General features: G+C 38.7%; 2 protein-coding genes across 3 annotated transcripts in view; both read left to right on the forward strand.

Annotated features, from left to right (window-relative positions):
• The first annotated feature begins 347 nt into the window (after positions 1 to 347).
• rpl29 (ribosomal protein L29) lies at positions 348 to 3,648 on the forward strand. The gene is made up of 4 exons (XM_038695925.1): positions 348 to 446; positions 939 to 991; positions 1,196 to 1,260; positions 3,474 to 3,648. The coding sequence occupies exons 2-4, from the start codon at positions 955 to 957 to the stop codon at positions 3,564 to 3,566; spliced, it is 195 nt and encodes a 64-aa protein (XP_038551853.1). The 5' UTR covers positions 348 to 446; positions 939 to 954; the 3' UTR covers positions 3,567 to 3,648.
• Positions 3,649 to 4,905: 1,257 nt separating this feature from the next.
• iars1 (isoleucyl-tRNA synthetase 1) overlaps positions 4,906 to 17,550 on the forward strand; it is a 54,304-nt gene continuing 41,659 nt past the window's right edge. The window contains exons 1-10 of one of the 2 annotated variants that reach the window (XM_038695922.1): positions 4,906 to 4,955; positions 5,683 to 5,806; positions 6,083 to 6,239; positions 6,352 to 6,471; positions 7,625 to 7,707; positions 8,036 to 8,153; positions 8,384 to 8,531; positions 13,760 to 13,847; positions 16,030 to 16,090; positions 16,331 to 16,426. In XM_038695922.1, coding sequence (XP_038551850.1) covers positions 5,688 to 5,806; positions 6,083 to 6,239; positions 6,352 to 6,471; positions 7,625 to 7,707; positions 8,036 to 8,153; positions 8,384 to 8,531; positions 13,760 to 13,847; positions 16,030 to 16,090; positions 16,331 to 16,426 — 990 coding nt within the window. In that variant the 5' untranslated portion in view covers positions 4,906 to 4,955; positions 5,683 to 5,687. The other variant, XM_038695921.1, reaches the window with a different exon arrangement.

Consider the following 17,550-nt stretch of genomic DNA (forward strand, 5'->3'; position numbering starts at 1 on the left):
CCACACCTGAAATTAAATGAAATGAAAACAAAACAAAACAAAAAAGAGAAAGAGAAAGAGAAAGAGAAAGAGAAAATAAACTTTTGGTGTAGGAGAAAGAAAAATAAAATGGCCTTTCCGTCACAGGAAGCCGTGTCATTTCCACACTTTCATATCTAATGAAGACACCAACATGTGTCGCCTTTGGTTCCCGGATTTCATTTCTTGTGGCTGCCTTAAATGTAAGAGATATGCAGATAGACTGTATCGGTGTCACATGAGCAGAAGGTGACACCCTGTGGCCGGCTGTGGGCTCTCCCCTGTCATATCAGAAACCACCTACAGGCGGCGGTGTCATTAAACAGACCGATCTTTCCCCACCAGCTTCCTCTCTTGACTCCACTCTTCTTGTTTTCTACCCGGTTTACGTTTCTCTCTCTTCCGGTTGTCGTCTGTTCGTGTGGCAGGTACTCAGATTTCCCACCTAGGTGGACTTTTACAATCTTAATCAATCTTTGTGTATTTAACATTCCCGAACATAATCATCAAGTGGTTTTGATTAATCACTTTACTGGCCACATTTACACCGCAGTATGTTTCAGATTTGATCCTCATTAACCGTTGAAGATTAGATTTTAAAAGTGCTAACGCTGTCTGACATGCTAGCGACCAGGCAGTAGTGCCACTCAATGAGTACTTCAACAAAACTGCTAACTCTATTTAGTATACTTGCGCATTTTTTGGTCTGATATGTACTTTTTCATTGACATTTGAGTGTTGTTGATTCGTTACGAAGCTTTCTATTATCAATCGCATCTCTGTTTACATTGCTCGAAGCTTCCCTGGCTACCAGTTAGCGACTCAAACGTTTTCCTTTCATGCTAGTGCTGCAGATAACAGCGATGTAAAATAAAGGTGGACGTCTAAATGAATGCTTTCTATATTTTAATTTTCTTCAGATTAACCAGTGTCGAAATGGCCAAGTCCAAGAACCACACAACCCACAACCAGTGTAAGTATGACTGCAGTGACGAGGAGATTAGGTTTAAAATTGTAGCTAAGCTATTACACTAACGGCAAATTGTCAGACATATTTCAATCTCAGCTTTGCATGCATGTCCATTAAAGTTTAGGTATATTTACTTTGCAGAGGTGAATGTAGGAGGGAAGAATGGACCAATAGTTTTGTGTTAATTGTTTCTCCTTGTCTGAACAGCTCGTAAAGCCCACAGGAACGGCATCAAGAAGCCCACATCTCAGCGCTATGAGTCACTCAAGGGGGTACGTACAGTTGTGTGTGTGTGTGTGTGTGTGTGTGTTTGCAGGAACTCGGGGTTACTCTGAGAAATCAAGAGTACAGGGAGTCGGTGAGGCCCTTTGCTCCCACTTTTGTGGCTTAGGAGACATTTGGATAATGTCAAGATTTGCATGGTAAATAAAGCAAGTTGCATTTTTCTTTGAGACTGGCAGTGTGTTTTCAAGAGGTAATTTAGTCACTAAATTCTTTTGATGAATGGTGGTTCATGCTAGGGCTGGGTGAGATGGCCAAAAAACGTTATCATGATAAAAACATTTCATATAATTTGATATCGATAATTATCACGATATACGTCAAAACATTATTTCTTTGAAGTTTAAAGGCAGATTTTTGCTCTTGAGTGAAAACTAAAGAGACCAGATGGTTAATTATGTGTTTAAACTTTTTCTTTATGGTCAGAATGTGACAAACACTTGATGCCAAACAGTGGATTACTTCACAAATCTGAGGTAGAACATTCAAAACTATTACTGTGCATTCAGACCAAATGCGAATTTAATCCACGCAATGTTTCCTCGCGGGGGTTTTTATCGCTAGACATCCCTGGAGTGTTCACACACAACGCGATAATGCGAATAAACACAACTTGCCATTACTACAGCTGTATGAACCCAAAGTAAACATTTTGTTGTGATTAAATGGCAATAAACGGATCAAACTGATGCTGAAATAACAATACAATATGATGTAGATTTGTTAAACATATGAATTCATGCTTTTGTCAGGTCTGTCAGCAAGACAGCAGGACAAAAACTTCTAAAATGTTTGTTTTCTGAATGGAGTTCGGATCGATCAGGGCTATGTTATGCTAACTTGGTCACAGTAAAGTACAACGATAGCTGGAATAAAGTTACATACATGTTTTCTGAACTCACCAGGTAGTTCAATGTCCTCGCTTTCTTTTCTCTCAGCAATGTCCATTTTTGTCCGGTTTTTATATAAATATGAAGTAGTGTCAAACGACACTAACAACACTGGAACCGGATGTGCACGGAATCTAGCTGCTGAGAAGCTCGAGTGAAGATAAATCAACGTTGTAATCCCAGAAACTTAAGAAAAAAGCTAATTTAATAAAATAATTTTCCTCAGAGCTCCTCCCTCGAGCAAATGGCGTAGTTGTCAGAACATAATCCAGTCCGACCCCGGATGTTTATTTGTCCAAAAATCTGGAGTGCCTGAGCGCTCAGCCGGCCTGCAGATTTTCAATCGCCTGACATTATGACAAAATATTTTTCAACAAAGATGATTAGTAAACCTTTTTTCAGTCCCTTTTCCTCAACAAAATAAAAATCTTAATAGAAAAACTAGGTGCTAATTTGTCTGACTTAATTAAACCAAATATTTATTTAATATTGTTATTGAGGAAAACTACATTGCAATAATTATCATTATTGTTTTATTGCCCAGCCCTAGTTCACACTGCTGTTTAATCCAACTGTCATCACCTTATTTTACAACAAAATGTAATGAGAATTGTTTTAAGGTTCAGACTAAACTTTTAGTTTTTAATTCTAATTTCTTTAAATGTAGATAATGTCATGCTTCTCAGGGCAGCTGAAAATTTAAAACACTAAAAGCATCGTTAATCATCCTGTTGGTTGCGGTTTCTTTTCTTGTGGGAAAGTTCAGATTAGCTTCGGTCTAACCAGCAGGCAGGTTTAGCAGTTGAATCTGGTTATCAAAACATGAAATGCAGTTTTGCTCAGTTATCAGAACAGCATTATGGTCTTAGTAGGAAGCTGGTCGGATTTTGATCAACTGAGTCACTTGCAGGAAAGATTTTTCATAATGCAAACTATATTAAAATCTTTGTCACTTCTCTCTCCGACCTGGGGGAAACAATCTACTTTCATCAGAACTACTTTCATTAAATTTGTCACTGAGCCTACAAACCAAACATTTCTCATTTGTATTACCCAAGCACTAGTGAGGTAGTCCTGTTATTGTTTAGTGTTTGCTTTTTTCAGTTTAACCAGAAACCCAGAAATCTGAACTACACTTTTAATACAGACTAACAAGTGCTTGGTTTCCATTTTCCCCAACATGAGGCGTTGTCTTTTGCTTAATTGTTAGTTGTTTAATTATTTAAATTAATTTAAAAAGTTCTTGGAATTGTGCACCACTTCCACACTTGTGTCCCACCTGTTCACTTCACTGTTTTCTTTCTTTGCTGCAGGTAGACCCTAAGTTCCTGAGGAACATGCGCTTTGCTAAGAAGCACAACAAGAAGGGCATGAAGGCGGCACAGAAGGCAGCTCAAGCGAAATAAACTGCCATCCAGTCACTTCCATGTCTGTCAGTGTTCCATGTTTCCACCATCACAATAAAGCTATGCTTTGTTAACAAACCCATATCAGAGTTTCACCTTTTATTGTGACTGCCTCAGACTGATCATATGTAATGAATCAGTTAACTGGGTGTCTGGGATTTCTTCCCAGTTGTGTTAGCTGTCTTAGTTCATTCATGAAAATCAAACCTGAGGGAATGAGGATTGAAATGTAAAGTTAGCATCTGGCAGCTTAGTGGTTAAGACGCATACCACATACTACAAGTCACAACCTGCTCTGTCTCCCTGCATTTCCTGCTTGTATCTTTATCAACTCTCTTTTAAATGGTAACTATTGAATAAAGGCAAATGCTAAAATAATCTGAAATCAAAATTTTAAACCTTAAATTTGAAAAAACAATTACGTTAGATTAAGTAAAGGGAGTTTTCTGACATTGTTTTAGAAATGTGATGGAATGCACTTTCCTTAAATCTTTAAGTACAAGGTTTGGTAAAAGGCTTTGAAATTTCCACAGATTTGGGTAGTAATGTCTGAAATACAAGATTGACAGGAAGATCTATGAAGTGTTTTCAGAAAAAGGGAGGATACATTATTTCTCAAATGTCATTTTATTTTCCACCTTACTCTGCTGTGAGCTTTGATGCATTTAGCCATCATCACTAGAAATGTCTTCCACTCTACCCACTTGCATGGTCTAGCAACATGCTGTTAGTTGTTACTGACCAGATAATTGAAAATATATTACGGTCATTTTATGGTCTGCTGTTTTTGGAATTGCTCGCTAGATGCTATTCAGTTAAATAATTGGGTTTCGTGTCTACTGCTGAGTAACTCACTCTCACCGCTGGCTCATCAGCTTTACTTTGGTTTTCTGCAGCGGATAGTAGCCCTGTGTAAAAAAAACACTTTTTCTACGTCTTTGGTCCTGAAACAGCCCTTCTTTACACCTGGACAAAGACGTAAGAAAGACGACAATAGAAAGAGGAGATACTACTGTGTATAAAGAAAGTGGGATAAATAAAAGCATCCTTGGCAGAGTACAATATTCATTGTAAAATAGTACTAGTGTTTTTCATAAGCAGTATTCATTAAAATTAAGGAGCAGTAAGAAATGAGCACAGCACCGAAAAGTTATTCATGTAAGTGGTATTTCCCTATGTCATATCTTGTTGCTTAAATTTATACTGCAACAGCTATCATCAATGTCAATAAATCTACTAATCATACTGTCTCTGTAATATATCTGTGAAGATTGTTTAAATGTGTTTATTTTAGTGAAAGAGATACACCAAATCAGTGTGCGTACATTCGTCACTTCCGCTCACGCTGACGCCTGCTTGCATCATTTCTCTTCTCTTGGCAGCCAACATGTGAGTACCTCCATTCAAACTCACAACGTACAGCTTTGATAACAGTAACGCTTCATTGTACCTCTGCTAGTGTACGGGTGCGTACAAACGCTGCCTTTAACTTTAATTTGTTTACTTTGTAGTTTAGCTACAAGCTAATTTACTTAAGCATTGACAGGTTAGCTTAGCCCGCTAGCTAACAACAAGCAGGCGTCAATCGTGTGAACTAACCGCTGTGGAAAAGTGACTTATTGAAGGTAATTAACTAGTTTCGGCAAAGTTTCTGTTTCATGGTCTACGTGGGAAAAATATATTAGATAGGCTTGACTTTAGCACAAAGTGGAAGAACAAAATGCATGTTGTGTTGTCAAACTATCGATCACTGACAGGTCGGCTATTAATATGATCCAAAAGCATCTGTGGAGGGTGGGAGACTTTCACTGAGGAAGGCACATTTTTTACCGTTTTATATATAATGTCAGTTTAATTTCTTTACTTCAGCAAAATGTTCTGTAAGTTGTTGTCAATGAATGTGTGCTGAAAGTAAGATTTAATTTGTAATAGTTCTGTTGTAAAAGGGCCAATATTGGATATGTTAATGGGTAATACTTTGTTGACATTATAGCAGTAAATGTGGAAAAAAGGAAACGATTATCATGTGATTTTCATGTTTGTATGCTGATTTATTCCCATTTCTTTCTGCTCTACAATTCTATTTAGTACCTTTTTCATTTTCTGTTTTGACAAGTCACCATGGTGGAGCCAGTCCCTGAGTCCCTCAACTTTCCTTCCGAGGAGGAGAAGATCTTGCAGTTATGGCAAGAAAAGGACTGTTTCCAGGAATGCCTCAAACAGTCTAAGAACAAGCCCAAGTAAATTCACCTGTTTCTGGTTTATAATTATTTATGTACTAAGCAAAATATATTCACACGGCACAGCTGTTAAAGCATACTCAGACAACAGAGTATCTTGTCATTGTGGCATTTCTGTTATCTTGCATGCTTGGTTGAGAGGAACATCGTATTTCCAGACGGCATAGTCATCTTGTCTTACCATCTCATAACTTTTTTTATTATCATTTAGAACTTACACCATCGAGCTAGATGACCAGACCTTTAAAAATATGTTGCTGCCCGTTTCCCAACCAGGTACACATTCTACGACGGCCCTCCTTTTGCCACAGGTCTACCCCACTATGGGCACATCCTAGCTGGCACCATCAAGGACATTGTTACTCGCTTTGCCCACCAGAGTGGCTTCCATGTGGACCGGCGCTTTGGCTGGGACTGTCATGGCTTGCCTGTGGTAAGAATCTGTCTTCCTGAATATTGAAGTCAAATAAATGTTTACTAAAAGTTCTGCTTAGATTGACTTGATTTGATTATGTATTTGTCTCATGTTCTGTGTGTTTTTGTAGGAGTATGAGATTGACAAGACTTTGGGGATTAAAGGGCCTGAAGATGTGGCTAAGATGGGCATCGCTGAGTACAACAAGCAGTGCAGAAACATTGTCATGAGATACGCCAATGAGTGGGAGGTGAGTATAAAGGAAAGGATAAAATCCTCATGTGAGAGAGCACTTTGTAACCATACTTGTGAGACCAGTAAGGTTTTTGTTTTCATGCATCAATAAAATGAAAGCATGCCTGACTCAGTGCGTCAAACATGTTCTAAAAATGTAGTGAGGCTACACAATAGGTATATCTCTTTATCTTTTATGTTGGAGGTGAATATCTCTTAGTAGTAGTTAGTTTGGCATTCCTGAGTCTTTTATATTAGAATAAAAGTACAATACGGAAAATGTCGACCTTATGAATAGTTTAAAAGTTCTGAAAAAGGTTAATTTATGCACTTAGTACTTGGTCAGGGGTCCCTTTACATGAATTATTGCATCAACTCGGCGTGGCATGGAGGCAATCAGCCTGTGGCACTGCTGAGGTGTTATGGCCTCCACCTCGTTTATGTTGTTGGGTCTGGTGTCTCTCATTTTCCTCTTGACAATAGATTCTCTATGGGGTTCAGGTCAGGCTAGTTGGCCGGCCAATAAATCACAGTAATGACATGGTCAGCAAACCAGTTACTAGTGGTTTTGGCGCTGTGGGCAGGTGCCCAGTCCTACTGGAAAAGGAAATTCATTCATGATGCACTGACTCCAGCCTCAGTCCACTCCTTGTGGACTTTCTTGAGTTGGCTTTGCTTGACAATCCCCTCAAGGCTGCGGTCATCCCTGTTGCAACTTTACATGAATATGCTTTGATTCAGCACTCTGTGAACAGCTAGCCCTTTCAGCAATGACCCTCTGGGGCTTACCCTCCTTGTGGGGGGTGTCAATGAGTGTCTTCTGGACAACTGTCAAGTCAGAAGTCTTCCTCATGATTGTGGTTGTGTGTACTGAACCATACTGAGAGATTAAAGGCTCTTCTCAGGTCGACATTTCTGTATTATACATTCTTTATTCTAATATTTTAAGATATGGATTTTTGATTTCCATGAGCTGTAAGCCATAATCAGAAATAAGCAGAAAAGTCCTGAAATATTTATTTTATGTGTAATGAATCTAATATATTTGAAAGTTTCACTTTTTGAATAAAATTATAGAAATAAATTAACTTTACCGTGATATTATAATTGTATGAGATGCACCTGTATGTTCCTTTGATTTAGCCGTGTGTATGTCGTTTTGTTCCTAGGTTTCAGTAAAGCGAATGGGAAGGTGGATTGACTTTAAGAACGACTACAAGACTCTCTACCCATGGTTCATGGAGACTGTCTGGTATGAATGTCAAATTTTCCATCTTTTATGTACACGTTTTGTCTTAAAGATATATAATTTGTATTTTCCTTTTTATAAACAAGGATTTAAATTAGGCATTGTTTGATAAACTTATAGCACAAAGTAACTTGATTTGCAGCCAGGCTTTAAACACTTAGGTGACAGGAGTACCACAACGGACAACAATGAAGTACCACAATATATAAAAGGCAATACATAATAAAAAAATACAAGCCTGACTTAATTCATGTCTTTAGTCTGTCCTCTTGTGTGCAGTTTGTCTCTCCTTAATAGTTTAAGTTTTTTCATGCATTTTCTTTTCATTCAGGTGGGTGTTCAAACAGCTGTACGACAAGGGTCTGGTTTACCGAGGTGTCAAAGTCATGCCTTTCTCCACTGCCTGCAACACCCCCCTGTCCAACTTTGAGGCCAACCAGAACTATAAGGTTGGCACAAAACACAACCCCCTCACACTTCAACTGGTCTAATGCAGCATTAGTAACAGCATTTACTCTTGGTACAAACAGTTTAAGGAAGGTTGTTGCAGGAAGCACAATTGCCCCGTAGGAATACATTGGATTCCAATTTACCTACTAGTCTTTTTGACACCAAAATATGTGAAAATAGGGTAAAAAAATACTGAAATTATCCTAATCTGTTTAATTTTTGTCTCCAGGATGTACAAGACCCATCCGTGATTGTCAACTTCCCATTGGTCGAGAATGAGGACGTGGCTTTGATCGCCTGGACGACCACACCATGGACACTGCCAAGTAACCTGGCCCTCTGCGTTAACCCGGAGTTCTTGTATGTCAAGGTCAAAGGTGAGAGACAAAGCCTGACACAAGTGCAAATGTCCCAATTCCACACTACAGTATATACAGACATACCAATATTTACAGTATGCTGTTTTGGAGTTGGTGTACAATAAATCAAAATTATATAATACGTGTGCCGTTGGACATCAATCAAAATGTGACTCTACAATGCTACAGCTAATTAAACTAAAACAAACATTTAATTGTTTGTTGTTTTCTGACATATTCCCGGAGCTGTTTCACACCCACCCTCACTTAGTTTAAATTTTTGTTCCATCTGTGAGTAGCTCCTCAGTGTCAAGTGTGCAAATTTGTTTGTTTTTTAAGACTGCATATTGAGTGTTGAGTGTGTGTGCACTTTTCTAGTCTGAACACACTACATACTCAAAAAGCTGTTGAGGTTATTGAAAATCAGGGTTTGGTGACCCGTGCTGATATGAACAACCACTAATGTGTTGACTGGAGGGTTTGTTGCTCTGAGGTGTTTTGTCCTAATAGTCTGTACCCAGTGTTATCCTGTGTTCAGGATACCTTCAGATTATTGTCAAGAAACCCCATTATTTTGTTGCTGTTGTCTGTATGTCCTTTGAGTCAGGGGAAAAAAGGAACTATGTGCTCACATATCCTGCTAACAAACATGTTTGTGTTGTGGATTACTTGAATTACCAGGATTGGTAGTTTTCTTCAACAATGTTGTTTAAATTCTATAGCCTCAGGCCAAAGTTGTTGTTTTTCTTGTGGGTTTAGTGATCTGGACCACATTATCAGCTAGTACTGGGTGTTTTTTATTCAGAAAGGACAAACAAGAGCAAATTAACATAGGAGGAGTGCTGCATTGGCAAATTGCACCAAGAGGAAGGGACTGACGTACCATAATGTGTCGCAGGACGTCCTAGCCTTTGGCTGTGTTTTAGATGATGAAATAAGACGTAAGAAGGTTTTCTTTTTTGCATATTCCAGTTCTGTAACTGCAACTTTGATTTTATCTACAACTAACCAGATGCTTTCCATTTCATGAGCAGTAACTTCATGCTGAGGCATAACTGATGTTTACGTAGGCTCATTAACAACATTATTTGTCCTCCGAATGCATGTAGACTCCTCCACGTAAAATGGCCCTGTCAGATCCAAAGATAAAATAAAGTTGTGTATCATCTTTGCTAATGGTTGGTATATACTGGTTGCACTAAGAATTGTTTAAGTGATGACTTTTAATAGCATAATACAAAATCAGTGTGTTTCTGAATCTGTGTGTGTATCTCGCAAATTTACACTACACGACAACCAAATGTCATTCTAAAAAGTAAAAAAAAAGAAGGCAATTCAAGATATTATCTGCCATTTTTAGAATGTTAAAACTGCCTTTTATCAAGTATTTGTGCTTCACGCCTGTCTGACACATTTTGTTGAAACTTTAAAAGAGGTGCTGATTTAACTTTCCAGTGAATAGTAGTAGTAGGGCTGCAACGAGTAGTCGACGTAATCGTCGACTAAAAATTCGTTGACGTGAAATTTCATTGTCAACGCGTCATTACATAGATGCCTTTTAAGGGAGAGATAACAATCTTCATATAGTCACTCAATTCCGCTTCCGGCTCTTGGGACCTTATTTCGGAAAAAATACGTACGGTAGTCAATGGCAAGAGACCAGTTATCTTTTTATCCGTTAGACTTGAGCCTTGAATTACACATATGATGTTGGTCAATTTAAAATATAATTTTACTAGTCAAGAATGGCGCAGGTTTTCGTAAAACAGTAAATTTGCATGTCGTTTTGTGTGACACCGCTCAACGAACTACATCTCTCGTCTCAAACAATATACGTCACCAACATGTTAGCGCGGTAGTGCTAGCTAATGTTTGTTGCTTGGTTGCTACTAGCGGGATTACTTAGCTGTGTTCCACTCAGAAAAATATCTCACCTGATGTGTTTCATCCAACGACTCTGTCCTTTTATCACATCATCCTCTCATGTAAGTTTTTTTTTTTTAAACGTTAGCTTCAGTCATTGAGACAGACAGTTACGACGTCAAATATGCGACTTTTGGGTTTGTGGTCTTTGTAATTATGTATTGTCACAGTCTTATACCTCAACAGTTTTACATCAAACTGCAATTTTCTTGACTTTAAAATGTATCTTCTAAATTGACAAACATGTGTAATTCAGTGTACAATTCAAATGGGATCAAAATATTTGTTGTCCCTCGCCATTGACTACCGTACAATATACTTCCTAAATAAAGTAACATGGTGGTCCACCGGAAGGGGAGGGGCTTAGGCTCTCCATAAGGAACATTTCTGGTTGTTTATTTCTGCAATGCACTACAGGAAGTGCTGGGAGCAGTATCGCTTCCACTGTCTGCCATGACTGCTTGACTGTGAGACTACTCACAAAGAAGCTTTCATGCGAGAAGTGGAAAGAAATGGAGAAAGAGGTCCAAGTTTTGTACGCTATGTACATTTTACATTTATTCATTTAGCTGACGCTTTTATCCAAAGCGACTTACAATTCATCAATAGCTTGCAGAGGTCGCACGCTTCTGGAGCAACTAGGGGTTAAGTGTCTTGCTCAGGGACACAATGCTGGATGGGTCACAGTGGGGGATTGAACCTGGGTCTCTCATACCAAAGGCATAGTCTTATCCATTGGGCCACTGCCACCTCTATGTAATCACTAAATACACTTTTGAGCGGTTTTGAGGCCAAAGTTGATGGCGAATTGAAAATGTGCTCAAACGTTTTCGAGGCTGAGAAGCTCCACAAGCGCCCGCGAGGATAGCCCAAATCTGTTCATCACAACGCTGGCAATGTCGGAGACCCAGCTTTAAAGAAGTTATTAGTAATGGTTTAAAGTACATCAAGGAACATCTGGCTCGTCATTTAGCCTACAGAACATTCTCCACTGAGTTTTGGCCTAAAACCTATAAGCACTTTTGAAATATAAACTATAGCAGTAGTTTGAAAGGGGACTGTTGCTTTATTGTTCTAAATGGTCATTACAGTGTTAGTGTACAGTTGTGGTTATAGTACTTGCTTTTGATTTGCTCTTATTTTATATAGTTCCAAAGCAAAAATCTTTGTCAAACAGTTAAGTTTTAAAGTTTGTAAAAATCAGTGAATTATAGGAGTAGCTTACGCTGTCTTGACTTCTTCCCTGGTTTCCCTCTGTTGTTGATACTGGTGTTCATTCTGAATAGTAAACCTTGTTCACTTAATGGTAACGATAGCTAGTTAGGCTGTGTGTTGGAGATCAGTAATTCACTTGAAAGATATTTAATTAGTTAAATGGTTTAATTAGGGTTAGGTGTTGACAAAATAATCGTGACTAATCGAATAAATAATTAACAGATTAGTCGACTAAGAAAAATAGTCATTAGTTGCAGCCCTATTTAGTAGGCCTATCACTGTAACTTCAACCGACAGCTTTGTTTGTGTGTATATGCTGTGCACATTTGTGTGTGTGCTTCAGAACTGAGAAATGTGGATGAACCTCAAATCAGGTCACTGACAGAAAAAGGTGTTGTCCTTGTTCACGTATGTATAAAAAAATTAATACCCCAGAGAGGTGGCTAGTGTTTGTCTGTTACCCTCCTGATGTAGGTTTTGGTTTCCTCTGAGAGAAGCTGGTGGGTTTTTAAAAAGGATGACCTAGATTCAGACCAGTTTGTCGTAGCCTCTTTGATCCTGCAGGGGGCACTGTTGAAGCACTGTCTGTCATCCTGACTGCACCGCCTGTGCTGTGCTGCATGGAAGACCACCTTGGAATACCAATGAATGCTTCTTTTTTTGTGTGTATCAGCTCAGTCTCTCTTTTTATCTCGTGTCCTCTCTATCTCTCTCTCTCGCTCCATCTTCATCCAACCCACCCCCACATTTTCTTATCGCTCTCTTTGCCTCTACATCCACATGTTTTTGTCCTTCGTTGTTCCTATTATCTTTCAGTCTGTCTCTTTTTGTGTCTCTTTCCCTCGCTGGCTTTGTCGCTGTTTGAGTGGAGGGCTGTCAGCAGCTCAGGTCTGAGCTGTGCAGTCATTTGTCACACCAGTGAGAGGAAGAAGCATCTTTTATTGATGCTGCCCCGTTCTCTCTCTTTTTGTGTCTCACTGTCACAGGCTATTTGGTGTTGGCCCTCTTCACAACTGTTGTCCCTGCTGTTCTCAACTTCTCCTCTCTCATTTTATCTAAAATCCCCATTTGGCAAGTTTTTCCAGCAGGGTTCTGTTTCCCGAGATAGTCCAGCAGATATGCTCAGTTGCTGGTCTAGTGGTTTTAGCTAAATGATGGGGCCCTTACCTGACCTTGATTTTATGACTCACTGTATTGGTATGAAGCAGGACTTGACAGTGAGGCTGAGCAGACTTGCAACAACTATCACATGCCTGGAATTGAACCACGCTTGAAGAGGTGCTCTTTGTCATATGTGAAACTCAGTTCACTAAACATAAATCATTCTGCAGGGCCTATTGAGACGGCAGAAGGAAGCAAGGAAAATAATTTCACATCGATCGGTATCTTCATTCCCACCTCATTACATTTACTGTGAGGTTTGAAAGCTTTACAGAAAAGAAAAAAGGGGGGGTACACCTACACTTAACACCTGCTGAGATTTTTGTGTTAATGCCTTGACCTTTTTCAAAACATTGGTTTTATTTGTCAGTTTTCTACGAGGTCACAGTCAAGAGATATAGACTTGCATTGGTTGACTGCATCATAACTGTTGCAGATGGATAATTTTAGTATTTTGTCCTCCATTACTATCCCTGACTGTCTCTTTGGACTCACTTCTGTAAGTGTACTGCGCCAATATGTATGTTCTTATGTTTTGATTTTGGCCTACTTGCACTTTGCTTTATGGAACATATACAAGTAACAAGGCAGTATAATAGCATTATAGTTCCTTGGTTTGTGTTGTAGTAGTAAAAAAGCAACACAAAACAAACAAATATAATAAAGAATAAAGTAATGTTCAGTAAATATAAACCAAGAACCATAAACTGGTCTTAAAGATTAGTTCAGGCAGACAGTTTAATTTCAGCTCTCTTTAACTCATCTTCTTACTGTATGTGGCCAGGAATAGGACATGCCTTTGTTTAAAGCATGCCACCGTTTAACTGCAGTACAGGATTTAATATATGCAGCGTTGGGTTAATAATAAGTCTAGATTGCGGACACACAAGTGTGGAAACCTTGCCTCAACAGATGCATTCACGTGTGTTCTTGTGTTCATCTCTCAGATAACACCACAGGCAAAACCTACATCATGATGGAGGCCAGGCTGGGAGCTCTGTTTAAGTCGGAGAGCGAGTACACTCTCCTGGAAAAGTGAGTAAAGTGAAGACCCTGTAGCCACCTAAAAGGGGAAAAAAAGCCTCAAGAGTACAAATGACTTGGACCTTTAAAGACACGGTGCAATGAAAAATATATTTTGCAAGTTTTAAAATGTTGTCCATGTGTTAATTGTTCATTTATCTCTTGATACATGGTATGTTTGAAAAAAAATAATTTGAGTCTTTTTGTACTAAAATCCTTCTGTTTTCTCTAAAATGTACAAATATTTTTTGATGACTCATCTTGAACTTGGGGTCAGTTACATAAATGTATCCAATCAAATGTGATTTGTGGTAATTAGCTAACCGCACCCATCATATATAATTGGACTTGACCGTTGTGTGGGTAGGTGACATAGAAATATCATAGTAAGAGCTGTGTGTTTGGATTTCAGCTGGACAAAAACTTTGTTCACAATTTCATATAATGCCAGTTTATGTATTCCGTATCCTTGAAGGCGAGCAGTTGTCTACAGCTCTGTATCTCTCCACAGCTTTGCATCACGCTGTTTTCACCACTTTTGAGTGATCCAATTAAATATGAAAAGATTTATATTATTAAGAATTTAAATCTGTCCTGTAACTAAACCCGACCACATATTTAGTTTCACTGGGATATGCATCCCAGTCGGATATATAGAAGTGCAAGAAAAACACTATAACTTCCGTTTTAACTACAGTTCTTTTCTGAACTGCTGGGGAACCACACAGTTCAGTTCTATTTCAGTTTTTTCATTAGGTGTTTACATGCCCACTACCCTACTAAAGTAAGTTGAGGTTGCAGTAAATATAAGTCATAAAGGTGACGATGGCAAACCATTGACAATGGGTGTTTCTTCTAAGTGTCGAGTGTAACCTTAATATTCTGTACTTGGAGCACTGAATCTTAAAAACTTGCTAAGTTGAGAGCACTCAAATCTAGCTGTGGTCTCTCAGCAATCGTCAAACTCGTGTTTCACATTTACTGTGAAAGGTTTTCCTCTGAGTTATAACTTGTCTTCTGGAGTTAAGAGACGCGGATGAAGTTACTGACAGGAGAATTAGAAGATGTGTATTTTACCAGCTGTGTGTGCTGTTCTCTGCAGCAAAAAGCAAATCAAATTCCCAATTTGCCAGTTGAATGGATGATTCTTGAGAAAAGGGAAAGTGCAGAATGGAGCTGGGGGGAAAAATATGTGGGGTGAAATAAAGAAAACACCTGAGTGAATAAAAAAATACAGAAACCTGATGGAGCACATTTCCAGGCATTTATACCCACTCATCCCATGTATTGGACATATTAACTGGCAATGAAGAAGGCATGTTGGAAAATGTCTAAAGTGGCAGGAGCTGCTTCTTCTACAAGGATAATATCCCCATGCACAGGGGTAGGGACAAAAACAGTGACTGACTCAGCTGACAAACTTAAACCTTAAATTAAGATTTGGATCCTGAGGCTGTTTTTGTCCTTACCAAATAAATAAAAAAAAAAAGTTGTGAATGCCTGAGGAGGAATTATATTTCTTTTTTTGGTTACCTAGCATGGCAAGGATGTAGGTTTGGTTTCAACATGTCAGAGTTTCTTCAACAAAGAACAAACATAAAAACCCTGAAATAATGCAAATCCTGCGTCTGACATTAACCTTGAGAACAACACATTATTATGACATTGGTTATCATTCATTCCAAAAATGTTTTAATCGAACTCTCACATTTAGTTTTTATTAATAGCATATTTTATGATATTTATATTTCATACTTAAGTGATTGTCAACAAATGTATCTTTTTAGGAGAGTATTGACTCTAAATAAAGATATTGATTTAATATAATATTTTCATGCCACGTTAGCAGCATTGCTCTGGGAATGGCAATGTCAGTCTTAACATCTATTTGAATGGATTGCCTTGACATTTTGTATAGTTTCCAGAGAATGAATTCTACTGACTTTTGGGGATCTCCCAACTATTCATCTAGCGTCACCATGAGGTTGACATTTCTGGCTTTGAATGAAATGAAAATTGGAAGATGTTTGCATGCTAAAGTTATCTTTTCGGTTAGTGTTTCCTTTACTTTTAGTCTTGCCTGTATGTTGTCAGAAGTTGTGGTTGTACAAGTTTTCTGTAGGTTTGTCAATGCAGGCAAGGTGGATCACAGATACTTAAAGAAGGACTTTAAATGTGTTTTGTGTGTTTTTAGATTTCCTGGCAAGACGCTGAAAGGGAAAAAATACAAGCCCCTTTTCCAGTACTTTGCCAAGGTTTGTAAACTCTGTGTTCTTGTTCCTGGCTGTTTTCTAGTTTTATCTGTTGTTTGCCACAGAATGAAGACGCACAAATGTCTCACTTGAATTACCTGTCTTACCACAAATTAGCATTTCAGTTTATGTTCTCTAAATCTGTCTCTTAATTTTTCTTGTCTCTCCGTGGTTCCATTTTATTTTTTTGTTTCCTCACCACTCGCCCCCCTTCATCTAATTCTCCTCATCGTTTCACGTCAGTGTGGGGAGAAAGGAGCTTTCCAGGTGGTGATGGATAACTATGTCAAGGAGGAAGAAGGCACAGGAGTGGTCCACCAGGCACCTTACTTTGGAGCTGTGAGTGAGCTGTTTTCCTGCTCTTCTGTTAGCCTCTGTTGTAACCACAGAATTACCTCATTAGTTAGTGTGATGTAGCATCTAAGCGATCAATAGATTCATATTTTGGCTTATAAAATGTGAAGAAAGGCTGTGTTCGGCCCTTATCGTCGATCCTTTTCGCTTCTGTCACTGTTGGGGGGGCCCTACCTGCTCCACCCTTCCCTGAGTGATTTGGAATGAGAGAAGTTGAGAGATGTGCTTTTTAAATGTTGCTTGTAGGAAGCTTGATTGTCCAGTGATGCAGACGCTATTATGGAACGTACTCTGGAAGGAAAACGAGGGCTCCCTCCTCGAGTGTAACTCTGTGGACTTCCCTCCATTCTGTGGTGAAAAGTGCATCTAGACAGTTTAGTTTTTCAGTGCCCTCTCGAAGCATTGCCTTTGCTGATGCAACTCGATTCAATTATGTTCTATTTTCTTGCTGCATTTCTGTAGTTGCTTATGTTTTTGTAATGTTTTTTTTTTATTGTTGTTCTAGTTACATTGCTTCCAGTGCCTTTACCCATTGCAAGTGTACCTCCTATATACTGGAGTTCACTGTATATATAGAATGAAACTTCCCACAAACAAGATTAGACCGCAATAAGATTGTTAATGAATTTGGTGGTTCAAAACTTGAGCCCAAGGCCAGCACATTTTATCAAGACTAATCAGGGCCCACTTGAGAACTGTGACCTTGTTTGTGAAAATCATTTAAGAGTTTAAGAGTTTTGTCTCGCAATACCTTACATATTCTTCAGTGTGTTTACACTGATATGTATGCTTATTGAAGATATAAAGTATTTGCATTGAATCTTTCAGTGTCAATGTATTCCCAAATTCTAGAGGCCAGTGTTGGAGTGCTATCAGAGGTGTTGGGTCATTCCTTATAGGTTAGATGCCCTTATCAAGGGCAGATGGATGCCCCTGTTGCTGTAGCCAGCTGTGGATACAGACTCAGTCTTAACTTAATCTTGTGCAATCTCCGCTTATTATGCCAGAGCTCAGTCCCTTTGTAGCTGTTAAGTAAACCCTTTCCATCAAGATCTCACTTACATTTGCATTTAACAGTTGTGTTATTTAGTGATCACATTCACATAGAT

Source organism: Micropterus salmoides, unplaced genomic scaffold (assembly GCF_014851395.1).
Source record: "Micropterus salmoides isolate LMB-PRFRI ecotype aquatic unplaced genomic scaffold, ASM1485139v1 Ms_hic_scaffold_4, whole genome shotgun sequence".
Taxonomy (NCBI): domain Eukaryota; kingdom Metazoa; phylum Chordata; class Actinopteri; order Centrarchiformes; family Centrarchidae; genus Micropterus; species Micropterus salmoides.